This window comes from Chenopodium quinoa, unplaced genomic scaffold (assembly GCF_001683475.1).
Source record: "Chenopodium quinoa cultivar QQ74 unplaced genomic scaffold, ASM168347v1, whole genome shotgun sequence".
Lineage (NCBI taxonomy): Eukaryota > Viridiplantae > Streptophyta > Magnoliopsida > Caryophyllales > Amaranthaceae > Chenopodium > Chenopodium quinoa.
In genome coordinates this window covers 4,428,031-4,445,329 of record NW_018744301.1, presented here as the reverse complement: position 1 = coordinate 4,445,329, position 17,299 = coordinate 4,428,031, and the positions used below count along the sequence as shown (strand labels likewise).

The 17,299-nt window shown below is 38.5% G+C and overlaps 2 protein-coding genes across 2 annotated transcripts; one reads left to right on the top strand and one right to left on the bottom strand.

Annotated features, from left to right (window-relative positions):
* Positions 1 to 1,628: 1,628 nt before the first annotated feature.
* LOC110695461 lies at positions 1,629 to 2,111 on the bottom strand. The gene has a single exon (XM_021872690.1). The coding sequence runs from the start codon at positions 2,109 to 2,111 to the stop codon at positions 1,629 to 1,631; it is 483 nt and encodes a 160-aa protein (XP_021728382.1).
* Positions 2,112 to 11,222: 9,111 nt separating this feature from the next.
* LOC110695460 lies at positions 11,223 to 12,203 on the top strand. Its single transcript, XM_021872688.1, has 2 exons — positions 11,223 to 11,951; positions 12,003 to 12,203. Exons 1-2 carry the CDS (start codon positions 11,223 to 11,225, stop codon positions 12,201 to 12,203), a joined length of 930 nt encoding a protein of 309 aa, XP_021728380.1.
* Positions 12,204 to 17,299: the final 5,096 nt, after the last annotated feature.

Sequence of the window (17,299 nt, the reverse complement as noted above, 5' to 3'; positions counted from 1 at the left end):
TGGTCGATGGAGGAAGAATTTTATTTTTTTAAGTGGTCAAGCCCCCTTGAGGGGTTGCCTACGTATCCTTAACAAAGGAATCGGGCCAAATGTAGCTCTATCAGGTCATGAACCCATGCAACTAGGCATAAAAATTTCTTGAGTTGATCTAAGTTGGTTAATTTATGGATTTAAAAATTATTGCCATCCATGTCTACCAATTGTGCCGCTTCGCCAGACAAAATGGATTTAACAATGTATAGACCTGACCAGTTTGGTCTAAATTTTCCCCTTAGATCTAACACATTTTTGCGAAGTGCCTTAAGCACCAAGTCACCTTCTTTGATGTTCCTAGTCTTTAATTTTTTATTGCAATGTCATTCCACACGCTATTGGTAGGTTTGGAAATGATGCAAAGCTGCCAAGCGTCTTTTGTCAAGTAAGACTAGTTCATCATCTCTTACTCTAATCCAGTCGACTTCATCTAGTTGGCTTTCCAACTCGATTATGAGAGAAGGGATTTTGAGCTATATTGGTTTTACAGCTTCAACTCCATAGACCAAAGAGAAAGGGGTAGCCCCCGTTGATGTACGAAAGGAGGTTCGATAACCCAAAATGACGAAATGTAGCTTACTTGGCCAATCTTTGTAATTTTCCGTCATCTTTTCGATGATAGTTTTTACATTCTTGTTGGCCGATTCAATCGTACCATTTGTTTGTGGCCTGTAGGGTGATGATCAGTGATGCTTGATATGATATTTCTTTTATAGTTATGCGCACTCGACTTTGAAATGCGTTCCATTATAACTGATCATCTCATGAGGTACCCCATAGCGGCATATGATATTTTTCTCAATGAATTGAACTACATGTTTTGCTGTGAGCTTAGCATATGAGGCAGCTTCGACGCATTTGGTGAAGTAATCAATTGCTACAAGGATAAACTCATGTCCCCCTTGTCCTGGAGGTGTTATCTTTCCAATGATGTCGATACCCCAAGTAGAGAAAGGCCATGGAGAAGAATATGTGTAGAGAAGCGAAGGTTGAACGTGCTGCAAATTTGCGTAGACTTTCCACTTCATACATTTCTTGAATTATTCGTGAAAGTCTGTCTCCATGGTAGTCCAATAATAACCTTGTCTTTGAATCTTTTGGACTAACATTTTAGCATTCATATGCATTCCGCATATTCTGGCGTGAAGGTTTTCCATGGTTTTGCGCGCTTCAGTCTTCGCTATGCAAAAGAGATTTCTCCCTTGAGCGGTCCTTTTGTGGAGTTCTCCTATGATGAGCACATACTGTGAGGCCAGGAGCCTAAAAGCAAGACGTGCCATTTTATCAGTATTAGGAGGGTATTCTCCCTTTGTCACGTAATTAAGGATATCTGTGTACCATAGCTCTTCATCTTCTTCTTGTGCTTCTTGTTCATCATCAAGTGCGTGAACATAAGCCGGGTCATACCTTCTTTCTATGTTCAATGGCATTCTAATTGTGTCTGTTGGAATTCGAACCATTGATGCTAATTTAGCCAGTGCGTCGGCAAACTGGTTTTCTTCTCTAGGAAAGTACGTATATTCAACTTCATCTAGTTACTCCATGAGAGTTTCCAAATGAGCTTGATACGTAGCGTGACTTTCACTTCTCACTTTCTACCTTTTGGGGATCTGGTTGATGATTAGTGACGAGTCGCCGTAGATTATGAGTTTCTTAATTCCAAGGGCCACAGCTATTTCCAATCCCAAGATGCATGCTTCATATTCTGCAACATTGTTGGAGAAATAAAAGTTGAGCTTTATGGAAATCAGAATGTGTTCTTCGTTGGGTGATTCGAGCAAGACTCCCACACCACAACCTTTCTGGTTCGAAGCTCCATCAAAATAGAGCGTCAAGCTATCATCTTTAGTCATGAGTAGATCTTCATCAGGGAAATCATACTCTTCTTCTTCTTTCTTAACTTCTTCTAGTGGGAAATCTGCTAGGAAGTCATAAATTGAGAAACCTTTAATAGCCTTTTGTGGTACGAATTTTAAGTCAAACTGAGCAAGGTTGACTATCAACCTTGATAATCTACCATTAAGTGTTGCTTTTTCAAACAAATACATAAGAGGGCCCATCTTGGATACAACATGCATCGTATAAGTGAGCATGTAATTTCTTAATTTATGCGCAGCCCACATGAGTGCAAGACATAACTTCTCAAGTGGTGTGTACCTGTTTTCATAACCGTGAAGCTTTTTGCTGAAGTAGTAGATTGCATATCCTTACTCTCGATCTCCTGTGCTAGCATTGCCCCCATTGTTTCTCTTGTGACCGTAAGATAGAGTCGAAGAGGAAAGGCGGGCATTGCTTGTGCTAGCACGGGTGGGTTTTCTAAGTATTCCTTCATCTCATGTAACTGGAACGTTCTTCTTCATCTTCTTGAATATAGGTTCACATATCATAGTGAGTTTGGATATGAACCTACTTATATATTGCAATCTTCCGATAAAACCCTGAATCTCCTTCTCAGTCTTGAGTGGTGGCATGGCCATGATTGCTTTGACTTTTGTAGGATCAATTTCAATTCCTCGAGAACTGATCACATAGCCAAGTAGCTTGCCAGATGTAACTCCGAATGCACATTTTGATAGATTCAACCTCATAATATATTTGCGGAGTCTTTCAAAGAAAATGCGAAGCGCAATGATGTGGCATGGCCGATCTTTTGATATGACGATCATATCGTCAACATAAACCTCCACCTCATTATGCATCATATCATGTAATAATGATGTGGCTGCTCTTTAGTAGGTGGCACCCGCGTTTTTCAACCCGAATGGCATTACCATATAGCAATATGTACTCCATTATGTGATGAATGTAGTTTTCTCCATGTCTTCCTCGGCCATTAATACTTGCTTATACCTCGCATAGCCGTCCATGAATGACAGGAGTGTATGGTTTGTTATGTTATCGATTAGAATGTCAATGTGAGGTAGAGGGAACCCATCTTTCGAGCTTGCCTTGTTGAGATCCCTATAATCAACACACATTCTGACCCTTCTATCCTTCTTCGCAACTGAAACCACATTAGCTATCCATTCTAGATACTTGGATACTTTGATGAAACCTGCAGCTAATTTCTTTCTGATTTCTTCCTTGATTTTTAGGGCCACATCTGGTTTCATACTGCGCCGCTTTTGTTTGACAGGCTTCATACCTGGAATGAGTGGTATCGTATGCTGAGCTATATCCCTGTTAATTCCTGGCATATCTTGGTATGACCAAGCAAATACATCAAAAAATTCACTAAGAAAGTTAATTAGCTCTTTGCGTTCGTCTTGACTTAGTGTTAATCCAATTTTTACTTCTTTTATTGTCATATCATTGGAAATATTAACTTTTTCTATATCTTCGATGATTATTGTTTTATTTTCGTGTTCTTCCATTGCTTTTATTATTTCTTTGTCATTTTTATCATTAGCAAAGCAATATTGATCAGGGTTAGGGGAATGACACACATCGTAAGCAAAGGTACTCATTTCATTGAATTCATTGGTCATTATATCGAGGAGGGCAAGGTCAGCTGCAACCTTGCCGAAATTATATGGGATAGAAAGAGGAGACTCAACAAGAGACTCAGCGTTAAGGGGAACCACATTAGACTCTATGGCAAAAAAGGGGTCGGCCTCAAATCCTAAAGACTCGTCTACAGACTCAGACTTGGACTCGGACCTAGACGATTCAGATTCATCAAACATAGGACCTTCGCCAGCGGTCACTTCTAACTTCTCTCAACTTGGCGTAGTGATCTTCACCGTCTTGCGCCATCCCTTTGAAACATTGTCATCCAACACGATCAACTCAGAGGGGTCAAAATCTTTGCTTGATATAACAGGTTGAATGAGCTAAGAATCGTCATTGCAGACATGCTTGGGTTCATTCTTTTGTAGTCCAAAAAGAAGATTAATTTTCATATCATCAGAGCTTGGACTGGCTGGTAACCCAGTTGTGAAGAACTCATCGCCTTCTCCGACGAAGTCACAATCAAGGAACATCTCGAAATCTAGCTCACGCTTCCCATCGTGGATGAAAGGCTCAAAGAATTCATAGCATGGGAAGTTTTCCCATTCTTTGATGTATTCGAAGTTAAGAGTGAAGGGGTATGGATCCATGGCCCTTTCCATCTTCATGGTTCAAGCATTATTGTGAGCCTTCATTTTTAGGAGAGCGTGTTTCATATCTTCTTTTATTGGCTTGAATCCCAAGCCAAAGGTATTCTTCTTAGGTGCACCAGGATGGCCCAAAACTTTAGCCATATTCTTTTTGAGTCTGAGGGTCATTCCAGGGAAATGCCCTTGCTTCTTCATAATGGCATTAACATTGGTGTTCAAATAAGGATCAAAGTGGAGGTGACACTTCTCCTCTTCTTCGATCATGAGAACATCGTCTAATGAAAACCCCCAGAGATCTTCATCTTCCTCTTCATGTTCGACATGGACAATGAGATTATCAATAACTTGAATGTGCATGGGGGAGGCATCAATGGTAATTGGAACCTCTCCAACTACAGCTTTCACCTTTTAGTGCAACGACGATGGGATCGCCTTTAGCTCATGAAGCCAAGAACGATCTAACATCATATTGAAAGAAGCCTTAATGTCAACAACCTGAAACTTGGTGCGACGTTCAATGGCTCCAGTAGTTATATTTAGCATGATAGTACCCACAGCTTGGCGGTAAGTATTATTGTAAGAACAAATCCCTTAAGTAGAGGGGATCAATTGTTAATCTTTTATGCCAAATGTCTTTGCAGTGCGTGGTGGGCATACATTGATTACAGAGTGAACGAAGGTTGATAGGTCGTTAAACTACTACCCTAATCAAATTAATCATTTGTAATGCCTAAACTTACACCAAACTAGTTAGTGGCAAGTAAAGGGTTGAACCACTAAGGAATCTCACTAATTCAAGATCAATTTTCACTAATGCAAGAGTAAAAAGGGGATCGTTTTTGTTGGTTTTTGAATAACGAGCACTAAAACTACAAATAAGTAAAGAAGATGATGATTAAAATCAAGAGAGAACGACGCTAGGGATACGGGGGTGTCAAATATGATTAGAAAGAGGGAAATAATAATGATTATCATGAAGAACATGCCAAAGAACACAAGATTCTACCTAAACAATTCATTCTCATGCAATAGTCTAGGCAAATCAATGAAAAAGGTCTATACTTATAAGGATCATTCTCATGCATCCTATTAGTTACAATCAAATCAAGTGAATAAACAAGCACAATCCATAAAACTCCACTTTAATAACTCATTCTTATGCAATCATTAAAATAGAGATGATCTTAATGTAGTTCAAATTACTTTCATGCATTTAAACTAGAAAACATCAAATAAAGTGCAGCAATAATCTCAAGCTATCAAAAATCATATCTTTCATCAATTTATGGCATGAGTTCAATCCAACCATCATCATTCATCTAATATCAACACATATTTTCCACCCCCTTCCCCTAGCTAATAAATTAGCTTATAGAAGGGAGATTAAACATAATATCAAAACTAGAAATAAACTCAAGATACACAAAAAAAAAACATGATTAAGAACAATGAAATAAATAATAACTAGATGAACTAATAAGATTAATGAAAATAAGCAACAATAAAATAAATAAATAAAGCTAAAAGAAAGGATTAGAGATTACTAAAGAGAGGATTAATGAAAAATGAAAACTTGAAGTGTTGCTTGATTGAAGATTAAACTTGACCAAAGTTGAATACAATAAAGGAAACTTGAGTAAAAATCAACTTTCTCTCTCTAGATTAAGCTAAAATTCAAAAATTAGAACTAAGTTAGTTTCATTACATCAAAAAAGTTCTAAAACGGGACTTATATAGTTCTTACACAGCTGGCTGAAGTCGGCAAAAGGTTCGACAAAACATAGGGTAGGTTCGGTCGAACCTCCCTGCTCCTGGTTCGGTCGAACTTCTAGGGTTTGACCGCTTCCGCAAAATGCTTAAATCTAAAAAGTTCTTGCTTCCAAAGTTCGTTCGAACCTTGTGCAGGTTCGATCACACCCAAGGTTCGACCGAAGTTTTCAGAGAGTTCGACTGCTTCTCCTATAGAACTTGCTTTCTTCAGCTCCAATTTAACTTAAGCCTTCATCTCTTTGAAGACCCCAGTTCCTAAAAAATACAAGCATGGAAATCAAAGTGAAGAGTAGGAAGAAATATAGGGAAAAGGAAGATAAAAGAGAAGGGAAAGGAGAAAACAAAACTAAGGTAAAATGCTTAGAAAAGGGCCAAACAAGTGAAAATGAGGGGAGAATCCTAAGAGAAAAAAGGATAAAAGAGTGGCATAAATGCAACTCATTAAAATCCCCAACAATTGCCTCTTTTTTGTCTTCGGGCAAGGAAAACTAGAAAAAAGAGACAAACACAAAAAACATAACATGGCATAGTTTTAGAAAAACCAATCAAGCCTCAAGGTAGGAAATGCTCCAATTGGACTCACACGAAGATAATTGCACCAAAGAATACTTACCTTTATCAATTCAAAGAGGGAAAACACGTTCTAAGATGCTCAAGGTTGAAAGAGACAAACCTAAGCTAAGCATAGAGAACTAATTATTTTATTCTCCGCCCTAGCCCCAACCAAGATGGTCCGCGTTCTCTCTAGTAGCTTCAATTCATCCCTTAGTTAGCTCCTCATGATTCCTCGAGGGAATTGGAAAAAGAAATTTTATGTGGAATCATATGTTCTTCCCGACATCTGAACTATGCATACTATCTCCATAGGGTTGAAATCTATCACCCTCCACCGGTGTTTGACCTCGCCCTTCTAAAGTCCAAGGGTTTTAACTAGGGTTGTAATGTCATGGCTAAGGGTTAAGGTTGGGAATCAATTTGAAAATTTTGGTGGCAAATCCTAAGTGAAGCAAAAGAGTGGCCATCTCTCATGAACAACCTAAGAATTGGACCTAGACTCAAACTACAACCTTCAATACAAACCTCACAACATTACTTCATCCCTTTTCATCATTCATTCATTCATTTTTTTTAATATGAAAACTTGACTTGGTCTTCTTGAATTGCATCTTTCTTCTCAAGCCTTTTTGCATAATCTTTTCATGTTCAACTTTCAAAACTATAATTGAACCAAATTACACATTTTTCTTGCTCATATCCAATAATCTCAAAACTCAAACCTCACAAGCCAATGCTTCACTAACTACAAGGATCGGTAAGACATAAGCCGATAGGTTTGTAATATGGTTAAGTCAAGAAAGGGAAATAAGGCTCAAATTGGTTAGGAAGTACGTTGATGCAAAAATGAAAACAAAATTTGTAACAAAACACAAGAAAACAAAGAAAAATGAGAAGTGCCCTTTTCCTCCTCTAGAGTTTCTTGGTCACAATCTTGGGAGCTAGAGGCCAACACAAGGATTAAGATACGCATAGTCAAGGATCCTAAATGCCGCTCAACAAGAATGAAGGCTTGAACAATATTAGACCTCACAAGGGGTGGGAAGTAAGCAAATACCAATTAAAGTGAATCCTATCCACTATAGAGAGCAACACCATCTTACCACTTTCCCGTGAGCTAAGGGTTCAAACGTCCTCAATAGTTCTTAGCCTTACTACCTTAGCTTAAAATTTGTCTATATCAACCATAAGCACTCTTAAACCGTGTAAACCCTCATCAACTTGGAATACTAGAGTGTACCCGTTCAAAATGCACGGGATATATTTTAAAAAAAAATCTAATGACAAAATTATATTTTAAATACGTGAAATTGATTTTAAATAGTTCTCGATATATAAGAAAATTGTATTTCAAACACGTGAAGTTGATTTATATATATATATATATATAATACTCGGTATATAATAATTAAATAGGTAGTTTGACTTTTAAAAGATGAACATAAAGGTGGTTTGACTTTCGTTAACTTTCTCTCTTCTCTCTCTTCTCCATGGTTCTTCAATTTTGATCGGTTTCTTCATCAATCTTGATCTCCGATTGGTAAGAAGAAGAAGCAGAACACTCCTACACCTCAAGTATCACAACAAAAGAATACTCATGAACCTTTTGATACAATTTTTTCAGAATCTGAGGAACTCAGGCACTTAATTTGTTCCTAGCCCGATTCAGGAGGTGGATGAGCTGGTTACTCTGGCGCCAGCATTGGTACATCTAGCATGTGGTGCTATTCCAAGAAGTGATGCTGAGACTATTGCTTTATTTGCTGAGGCAACTTCTAGACCAGATTCTTTGATTTCTAATAGAATAGTACCTAGGGTTTCTGAGTTTATTGTTCCATTGGTTGCTGGAGGATCTTGGCATCGATCTGAGCAAACAATTCCCGATCATCATTCTAAACTTCCCCCGGAGTATAATGCATGAAAAGATGGTGAGGATCGATCTGTTCCCTTCTCTGGTAAGCTGGCAGCTAAAGGATCTCCTCTGTCCTATGTTGCCCCGAAAGTTCAAGATGGGAAGCAGGTTGCTCAACTACAAGAGTCTGAACTTAGTGAAGGTAATAAAAAGTGGTCTAATGCTTTAGTTTTCTATGTGGTTGGCTATTACCCTACTATTGCTGCTGTTCATCGATTTATAGCCCAGCAATGAAGCTCTGTGGAGAAACCAGATGTTTATGGGCATGATGATGGGTATTTTATCATTAATCTTTGTTCTGTTGATGATAAGGATATATACTATACTTTGTTCTAGTCCTCATATGTTTCTTGGAAAGCCAACAATAGTTTAGCCATGGAGTCCAAAATTTTATTTCAGTGCAGAAATTCTAAGATCTGTCCCTCTTTGGGTCAAGTTCCCTAATCTGCCAGTTAATTGCTGGGGATCTGACACTCTTAGCCGTATTGGCAGTCTTCTTGGTGTGCCAATTTGTGTTGATAAATGTACAACTAGGCAACTTAGGGTGTCTTTTCCTAGGGACCTAATTGAAATTGATGTTACAAAGCCTATGCCTCATTCTGTTCTAGTTGAGAGTCCTTTAAAAGAAATGTTGGAGCTCAAGGTAGTATATGAGTGGGCTCCACCATTTTTCTCTAAGTGCAATAAGGTTGGCCATGATTTCTCTATCATATCTGCTCCTGCTAGACCTAAGCAGACTCAGCCTAAGCAATTAGCTCCTGCAGCACCTACACAGAAGAAGGCCTAGGTACCTAAGCCTATGTATCTATTCATTCTGATGTTGCTACTGATGCTTCTATTCATTGACAGTCTAATATCACTCTACATGTTACTACTTCCCAGAACAACTTAGATGAAGGATGGAGAATAGTTGGAAGAAAGACAAAGAGCCAGCAAACAAGAGTTAATTAGCCTGCTTCCACTTCTAATGCTTTGTTGCTCTATTTGCAAATGAAATGGAAGGTGCTCGTGGTTTCACTATTAATCCAAGCGGGGGTGAGGTTGATCCCCCCTCTGGTGATATGATTTACTCTATCTGGATTGTTAGGGGCCTGAATGACCCTGGCAAAGTTGCTTCTGTAAAGAAGCTGCTTCACTCTCATTCAGTTGATGTAATTAGTTTGCTTGAAACAAATGTTAAACTTAAAAACGTTTCTAGTTATCAAAAGAAGTTTGGCCCTTCCTGGTTATGGGTCTGCAATTATGATTATTCATCTAAAGGGAGGATTTGGATTGGTTGGAATGTAGATAGAGTTACTATCAATGTTTTACAGGTTCATGAGCAATTTATTTATTGTCTTGTCTCTACTAGGGACCTTTCTATGCAGATTCAGCTCACTGTTACCTATGGCCTTCACTCTATTCATGATAGGCATCTCATGTGGGAGGGTATTAGAAACCTATCTATTTTGCATTCACCTTGGTTATGTGCTGGTGATTTTAACTCTATGCTCTACTCTTTAGATAGGCTATATGGTAGTAATGTCACTAATTATGAGACTAGGGATTTTCAGAGTTTTGTTGATGATTTAAATCTTACTGAGGGCAAGAGCAAGGGAGCTTTCCATTCTTGGTCAAATAAGGCTCATACTGGTCCTAGAACCCTTTCTAGGATTGACAGAGTCTTTGGTAACCAAGCTTGGTTGGATTCTCATGGTCATGTTGAAACTGTCTACCTTGCTCCTTCCCTCTCTGATCATAGTCCAGTTCTTTTGGACATTTGTCCTGCTCCTGCTGGGAAGGGTAGACTATTCAGATTTCTAAACTGTATTGCTCAGCATCCTAAATTTCTTGACATTATTTCTCAGGCCTGGGTTTCTAATGGTTCTGTCTAGCAGAAATTAAAATCTGTGAAATCTGATATCAAGTCCCTAAATAACAAGCAGTTTGGTAATATTGGTCAAAAAATTGATCAAGCTTATGCAAAGCGTACTTAGATTCAAAACCTAATGGCTCAGAATACTGATGATTTAGATTTGTATGCTAAGGAATCTGATGTTATTAAGGCTGTCAAGCACTGGAATGGTATCCAAGAAAGCATCTTCAAGCAAAAGTCTAGGATCAATTGTATTAAGCTTAGAGATGGCAATTCTCATTATTTTTTCTCAGTTATGAAGACTAGGCAAGCAAGGAATAGAATTGATTATATCTTTGATTCTAATCAGATTTTGCTTAAGGATCCTGATGCTATTTCTCTTGAGATCACTTCTTTCTATAATTCTCTTTTAGAGACTAAGGCTCCTTGGCTGCCTGCTGTTGATCTAGTTACTATGAGAAGAGGTAAGCAACTTAGCTCTTCTGCTCAGAGTATTCTTATTCAGCCTATCTCTCATGATATAATTGTTGATGCTCTTAAGGGCATTGGTAACACAAAGGCCCCTAGTATTGATGGTTTTAATTCTTTCTTCTTTAAGAGAGCTTGGCATATTGTGAAAGATGATATTTATGCTAGTGTTATTGATTTCTTCACTAAGGGAACTTTGCCTAGGCAATGGAATTGCACAACTATCACTCTTGTTCCTAAAATCCCTAATGCTTCTCATATTAAGAATTTAAGGCCCATAGCATGTTGTACTGTGGTCTATAAGCTTATCTCCAAGATCATTATTTCTAGACTTGCTGCTTCCATTGGTGAGGTCATTGATGATGCTTCAGCAGGTTTCATTCTAGGAAAGCACATTGAAGATAATATCCTTCTTGCAACTGAGTTCATTAAAGGCTATGATCACAAATTTATCTCTCCTAGATGCATGATTAAGGTGGATTTGAAGAAGGCCTAGGATTCAGTTGACTGGGGGTTCTTGATTTCTGTTATGCAAGAACTTGGTTTCCCTCAAGGTTTTATCAGTTGGATTTGTATTTGTCTTACTTCTTTCTACTATTCTATTCTCATTAATGGTTTCCTTGCCCCTCCCTTTGAAGCTAAAAAAGGTTTGAGACATGGTGATCCTATGTCTCCTTTCCTTTTTTCTATTGGCATGGAATATCTCTCTAGATGTCTCTATGAGCTTAGGTTAACTCCTGATTTCAATTTCACTCCTAGATGTGATAAGTTAAGCCTAACTCATATGATGTTTGTTGATGATCTGTTGATGTTCTCTAGAGTTGATAGTGTCTCTGTCAAGCTTCTTTTCCAAGCTTTTTCCAAATTTTTTGAAGCTTCTGCTCTTTCTACTAACCTTGATAAAAGTGAAGTCTACTTTGGTGGAGTTCCTATTGAAGTCCATACAGAGCTTAGAGAGCTTCTTGGTGTTTCTCAAGGTTCTACTCCTTTTAGTTATCTTGGAGTCCCCTTCTCTTCTAAGAAGCTTACAATTGCTCAATGTAGGCCTTTGGTGGAGAAAGTGACAGCTAGGATTCAAGGGTGGATGGCTAAACACCTGTCTTATGCTGGGAGTGTGTTGTTTGGTATTCAAACATACTGGGCTCAAATCTTCATTTTACCAAAGAAAATCCTAAAAGAGATTGAAGCTAGATTCATATGCTTGCTTTGGACAGGCTCCTCTGCTCTTGCTAGGAAATCTTTGGTTGCTTGGAACTATGTCTGTCTTCCTAAAGTTTGTGGTGACTGGAATTTGCTCTCTCTCCCTTAGTGGAAAAAAGGAGCTGTCACTAAGTTGCTTTGGGATGTTGCTCACAAGGCTGACAATCTCTGGGTTAAATGGGTTCACATATACTATTTCAAGCATAAAGATTGTTGGACTGCTCCTATCCCTGATAAATTCTCTTGGTTCTTGAAGAAATTTTTAAGTTTTAGAGATATTGTGAATGATCACGGGGATGGGATAGCTTAATGCAGGGCAATAAAATGAAAATCAAGAAGCTTTATACTGCTATTAGACCTCAAGTTCCTAAGGTCCTTGGAAAAGGGTTGTTTGTCACAATTTGGCAACCCTTAAGAATGTTTTTATCTTGTGGTTAGCTTTGTGGAATAGACTTGTTACTAAAGATAGGTTGCTGCAATGGCACATATCCTGTGATCTTAAGTGTTTTCTTTGTCTTAAAGGAAATGAGAGTGTGCAACACTTATTCTTTGATTGTGAGTACTCTAGGCAGGTCTGGGGCAAGGTTCCAAATATCTTACATGTTTCTAAACCTATCCAACAATTTGATGATGAGATTGAGTGGTTGAAGAAAATCTACAGAAGTTTTAGAGTAAAAAAAAAAGTAATCCAAGTTTCTTTCACTCAAACAGTTTATGGCATTTGGATACAGAGGAATGCAGTTTTGGTCGCTGGCTGCTGTAATTCTGCTGAGGTTTTAGTCAGAGATATCATTTTTCATACTGCTTGCAGATGCCCTGCAGGAACCAAGCACCTGATTATGTAGCTTTCTACTGGTTTGTTTTATTCTGCAGTTCTGCCTATGCTGTAACAGGTTTTATTCTTTCAGTTTTGCTTTTTCTGGTGTACTCTCTGGCAGTTTCTGTTTGTAAAGGTTTTTCTTGTTTATTTTGGTGTATAGTCTTGCTGTCTAGTCCTGCTGCTTGCTTTTTGCACTTGAGTCTTGGAGGGACTGTTTGAGTCTTTTTATTGCCTGTTGTTTGTCTTTGGCACCCTTCCTAGAAGGTAGCTCGAGGCAGGGAACATGGTTGTTGCTTCTCTTTAAGGTGAACCCTTCCTAGAAGGTGGGACTATAGAGTTTAGGAACTCTTTGGGGTTTGTTGGCCTTTTGTTAGGCTTGTGTAGTTTGGGGTACAATTTAGCTTGTTGTAAATTGTATCTTGCTTTCTTTGCTCCTTTTGGTAATAAAATTCCTTATTTACCAAAAGAAATAAAAAAAGGTAGTTTTTTATGTGGAGTTGGGTGTTATCAGGAAAAATAATAGTGGAAGTTAAAAGAGGTAGAAGTTGTTTGGATGCCAAATAAATTTTTTTAGTGCGTGAGAATTAAAAGTTGGGGTTTTGAAGGATTGTGGTGAAGTTTTGGAAAAAAAAAAAGTCTTAAATTATATATAAGACTAGAGTGTACCCGTGCAAAATGCACGGGATATATATTATATTAAAATGATTTTAATTTTATAATATAAGAAAAAATATATTTCAAATACGGGGTTGATTTAGATGTAATAACTTAGGCCCTGTTATTTTGAACTATTTATGGTCTTCTCTTGCTCAACTCTCCTAAAATCATTCTTTGTTGAGCCCTGCTCTACTCTATAGTCACATGCTCTACTCTTTTGCAATCTGATGTGCTCTATTCTGCTGATAAACTCAAAAGAACAAAACCTTACTCTTATATGTTGGGGTTTGGTAAGTCCCACTTACCGCGGAAATGACCCCGACCCAAAGAACCAATCGCAATTAATAAAACCATAAAGCATAACAAATAAACATAAAAGGATAAAATCGGAATTTACCTTTGACGCGTGCTTCGCTCGACCAAATGGGCTCTTATTTGAAAGCTTTAGCTCCAAAAATACCGAGCCTCCAACGGTATCCACCAACAAAGGACAAACACCGAGTTTTTAGGTCCGCTACTTTAGAGTTAGCAAGGTCCGACCAAAACCCAAGTGTTAATGGAGTTTAAGAGTTTTTGCAAAAATGCAATGCTCTTTCTAACTCCCTCTCAAGCACTTTTCTTTAAAACCCAACTTGGGTATTTATAGAGAAAAGTGGGAGTGAGAATTTCAATCCCATCAATGTGGGATCATAAATTTCTATAATTTAATTTAAAGCTAAAATAAAGTAAATAGGCAAGCAAGTAATAAATCAACAAGTGTCTTTGTTGTATGTAAAGAGAAGTGAGAACCACTTGGAAAGGGGGGGACCATACTTGCTCCCCACTCCTTCCACTCCTTATGCTACTTGTCATCACACAAACACACTCCCTTCACATGCTTCCCCAATGACCTGCCCTAGCACTGGGCCCAGCACGCCCACGCACATATGCGCGGGCTGCTGTTGCCGATGGGCACTGCTAGCAAGCCACGCACATGTGCGGGCTGCTAGAACTAGCGCGTGCGAGCAAGCCACGCAATGCTTGCGGGCTGCTGGCCGTGGCTTGCTAGCAAGCCTCGCACATGGTGCGGGCTGCTAGCTCGCCTAATCCCCTAGCACTCGGGATTCCGATGCTAGGGGTATTTTAGTCATTGATGATTTATTACTAATTTTTCCATCTCGTCTTTTACTATTTTTGACTCCACTTTCGACGCTCGGTTTTGACGATCTAAGCTCGAATTTCCGACGTCTAAATATTTAACACTCGGGCGACGAATTAATTTCTTCCGAATTAATTCGTTGATTCGGTTCGTATATTTGATTAAGTGTGACCAGAAGGGTTCAGTTAAGATTAAGCTGTAATATTAATTATACATTAATATTACTGATCAGAAACGGCCTCCACCCAGGCATTCTAATCACTTGACCTTACTGAATATATTAGCTTTCTAATAATTTTGAACCCGCTAACAGAATAATACACTTGTTCGAAGGACACCATTCCTTTTAATCTCCCACTAGTCTTTCCGGACAAGTGAGCATTTAGTGTATAGCCCCTTTCCTATGTCTCTTCATGTCGATTATTGAACTATAAGATAAGATTATTTCGTCATCCTTATTACGTCCAGAAGTGTTTCTCGCTTCCAAGTCCGACTGTCAATAAACAGATGACTTCTAAAATCCATCCGAGCACGGCCATGCATTTTTACAGTCTCGCTCTACGAGAGGCCTTGTATACAACAAAGACATCTTCCCTATTTTAGTAGGGGGACATTCCCAATCTTGTAATGTAGCTCCTCTTATTGAGAGGACCTAGCCGCCCGAGTGTTACCATTATAATCCCCTATTACGGCAGACGTTTGACAACATCAAAGCGGACTAGTACTCTAACAAGAGAACCCACAATACTCATGGTCAAGGAAATAGGTTCTGATAGCCATAATGAGAAGTATACATATGACAATTTTTAATCTCTTAAAGTATTCTCATAGGTCGATCCAGTATGGTTCTAAACCAATACCTGTGCAAATGATTTATGAAAATCATTTCCTCGTAGCACAAGAAATAGTGCTATAAATCAGAACTACACACTAATCTCAATTGGTCATTAATTGTCCATCGTTTAAATGACCTCGATTAGGGATATTTTTCGATTTATAATATTCAATGTTCACTTAATAGGTGTTTCCTTACCAAGACTGGTGTTGATGCCCTATTTTGAATATTCCAAGAATTGAATGGACTCATTATTTAATCCTAACCACAATTAAATAGCAAACGGAGTAACAAAATATTGCATGAAATTTATATTACTCCAAACTTTAATGATTTTTCTTAGTGTCTTACATTAGATGTTAAAAATTTTACTAAAACACTAAACAAGGAAATCAAAGCCAGTCTCCTACATGCGTAATTCCCATTGCCTCAACGTGCTTTTTGTGCTTTACTTGAGGCAAAGGTTTAGTAAGTGGATAGGCTACATTGTCATCCATTCCAACTTTGCAAATTCTTATTTCATCTTCTGATTTCCATTCTCGAATCATGTGAAACCGCCGTTTGACATGTTTGACTTTCTGATGTTCCCTTGGCTCTCAGGCGTGAGAAATAGCTCAATTGTTGTCATAATAGAGGGCTATTGGACCCTTTATGGAGGGTACAACATCAAGTTCACCAATGAACTTACGAATCCAAACAGCCACCTTAGCCGCTTCAGCATCTGCTAAGTACTCGGCTTCAGTTGTAAAATCTGCACTTGTACTCTGCTTGGCACTCTTTCAACTGAACGCTCCTCCATTTAGACAGAACACATATCAAGATTGCGATTTGAAATCGTCTCTGTCTGTTTGGAAGCTCGAGTCGATATAACCTTCAACAACTAATTCCTCTGAACCACCATACACCAGGAATTTATCCTTGTTCCTTTTCAGGTACTTAAGGATATTCTTTGTCGTAGTCCAATAGGCCTCTCCTGGATTTTATTGGTAACGGCTCGTAGCACTCAAGGCATACGATACATCTGGCCTAGTACATATAATGGCATACATGATCTATCCAATAAGCGAAGCATATGGAATCGGATTCATTCTTTCCCGCTCATCAGGTTTCTTTGGACACTGCTTCTTGCTCAGGGTTATGCCATGTGACATTGGCAGGTAACCTCTCTTGGCCCCTTCCATGCTAAATCGAGCAAGTACCTAATCAATATAAATACTTTGACTCAATCCAATCATCCTTCTTGATCTATCCCTATAGATCTTGATGCCTAGTATGTACTGAGCCTCTCCTAAGCATTGGGAAACCTTTTCCAAGCCAGGCCTTTATAGACTCTAACAATGAAATGTTTTTTTCCAATGAGCAATATGTCATTGACATATAAGACTAAGAAGGGGATATAACTCCCACTGACCTTCTTGTAAACACAAGATTTATCTGGATTCTTGATAAAACCAAACTTACCGATGGCTTCATTGAATCGCAGATTCCAACTTCTGCTAGCTTGCTTTAGTCCATAAATGGTCTTCTTAAGCTTACAAACTTTCCCAACATTGTTTTGGTCGACAAAACCTTCAGGCTGTGTCATGTACACATTTTCTTCTCGAACGGATTTAAGCATTGCGACTGGTGAAAAGGTTTCATCGTAATTAATACCATGACCTTGTCTATAACCTTTTGCCACCAATCTAGCTTTGTAAATGAATACATACATCCGATAGGTGTATAACCTTTGGGTAAGTAAACCAAGTCCCAGACCTGATTTTCAAACATGGAATCCATTTTAGATCTAATGGCCTCATGCCATTTAGCAGAGTCGGTGGTTACCATCGCTCGCTTGTAGATTGCCGGTTCATCTCCATTCATAATTAGGATTCCTCTGAGATCTCGGTTAATACTAAACAAAGATATCTATCAGGTTGAGATATCGGCCTCTAAGACCTACGTAGGGTAATTGAT

Coding starts and splice junctions, on each gene's coding strand:
- LOC110695460 (XM_021872688.1), top strand. CDS start 11,223: ATGCAAGAACTTGGTTTCCCTCAAGGTTTTATCAGTTGGATTTGTATT. Junction 11,952..12,002: donor CTTTGGTTGCTTGGAACTAT/GTCTGTCTTCCT, acceptor TCTCTCCCTTAG/TGGAAAAAAGGAGCTGTCAC.
- LOC110695461 (XM_021872690.1), bottom strand. CDS start 2,111: ATGCATGTTGTATCCAAGATGGGCCCTCTTATGTATTTGTTTGAAAAA.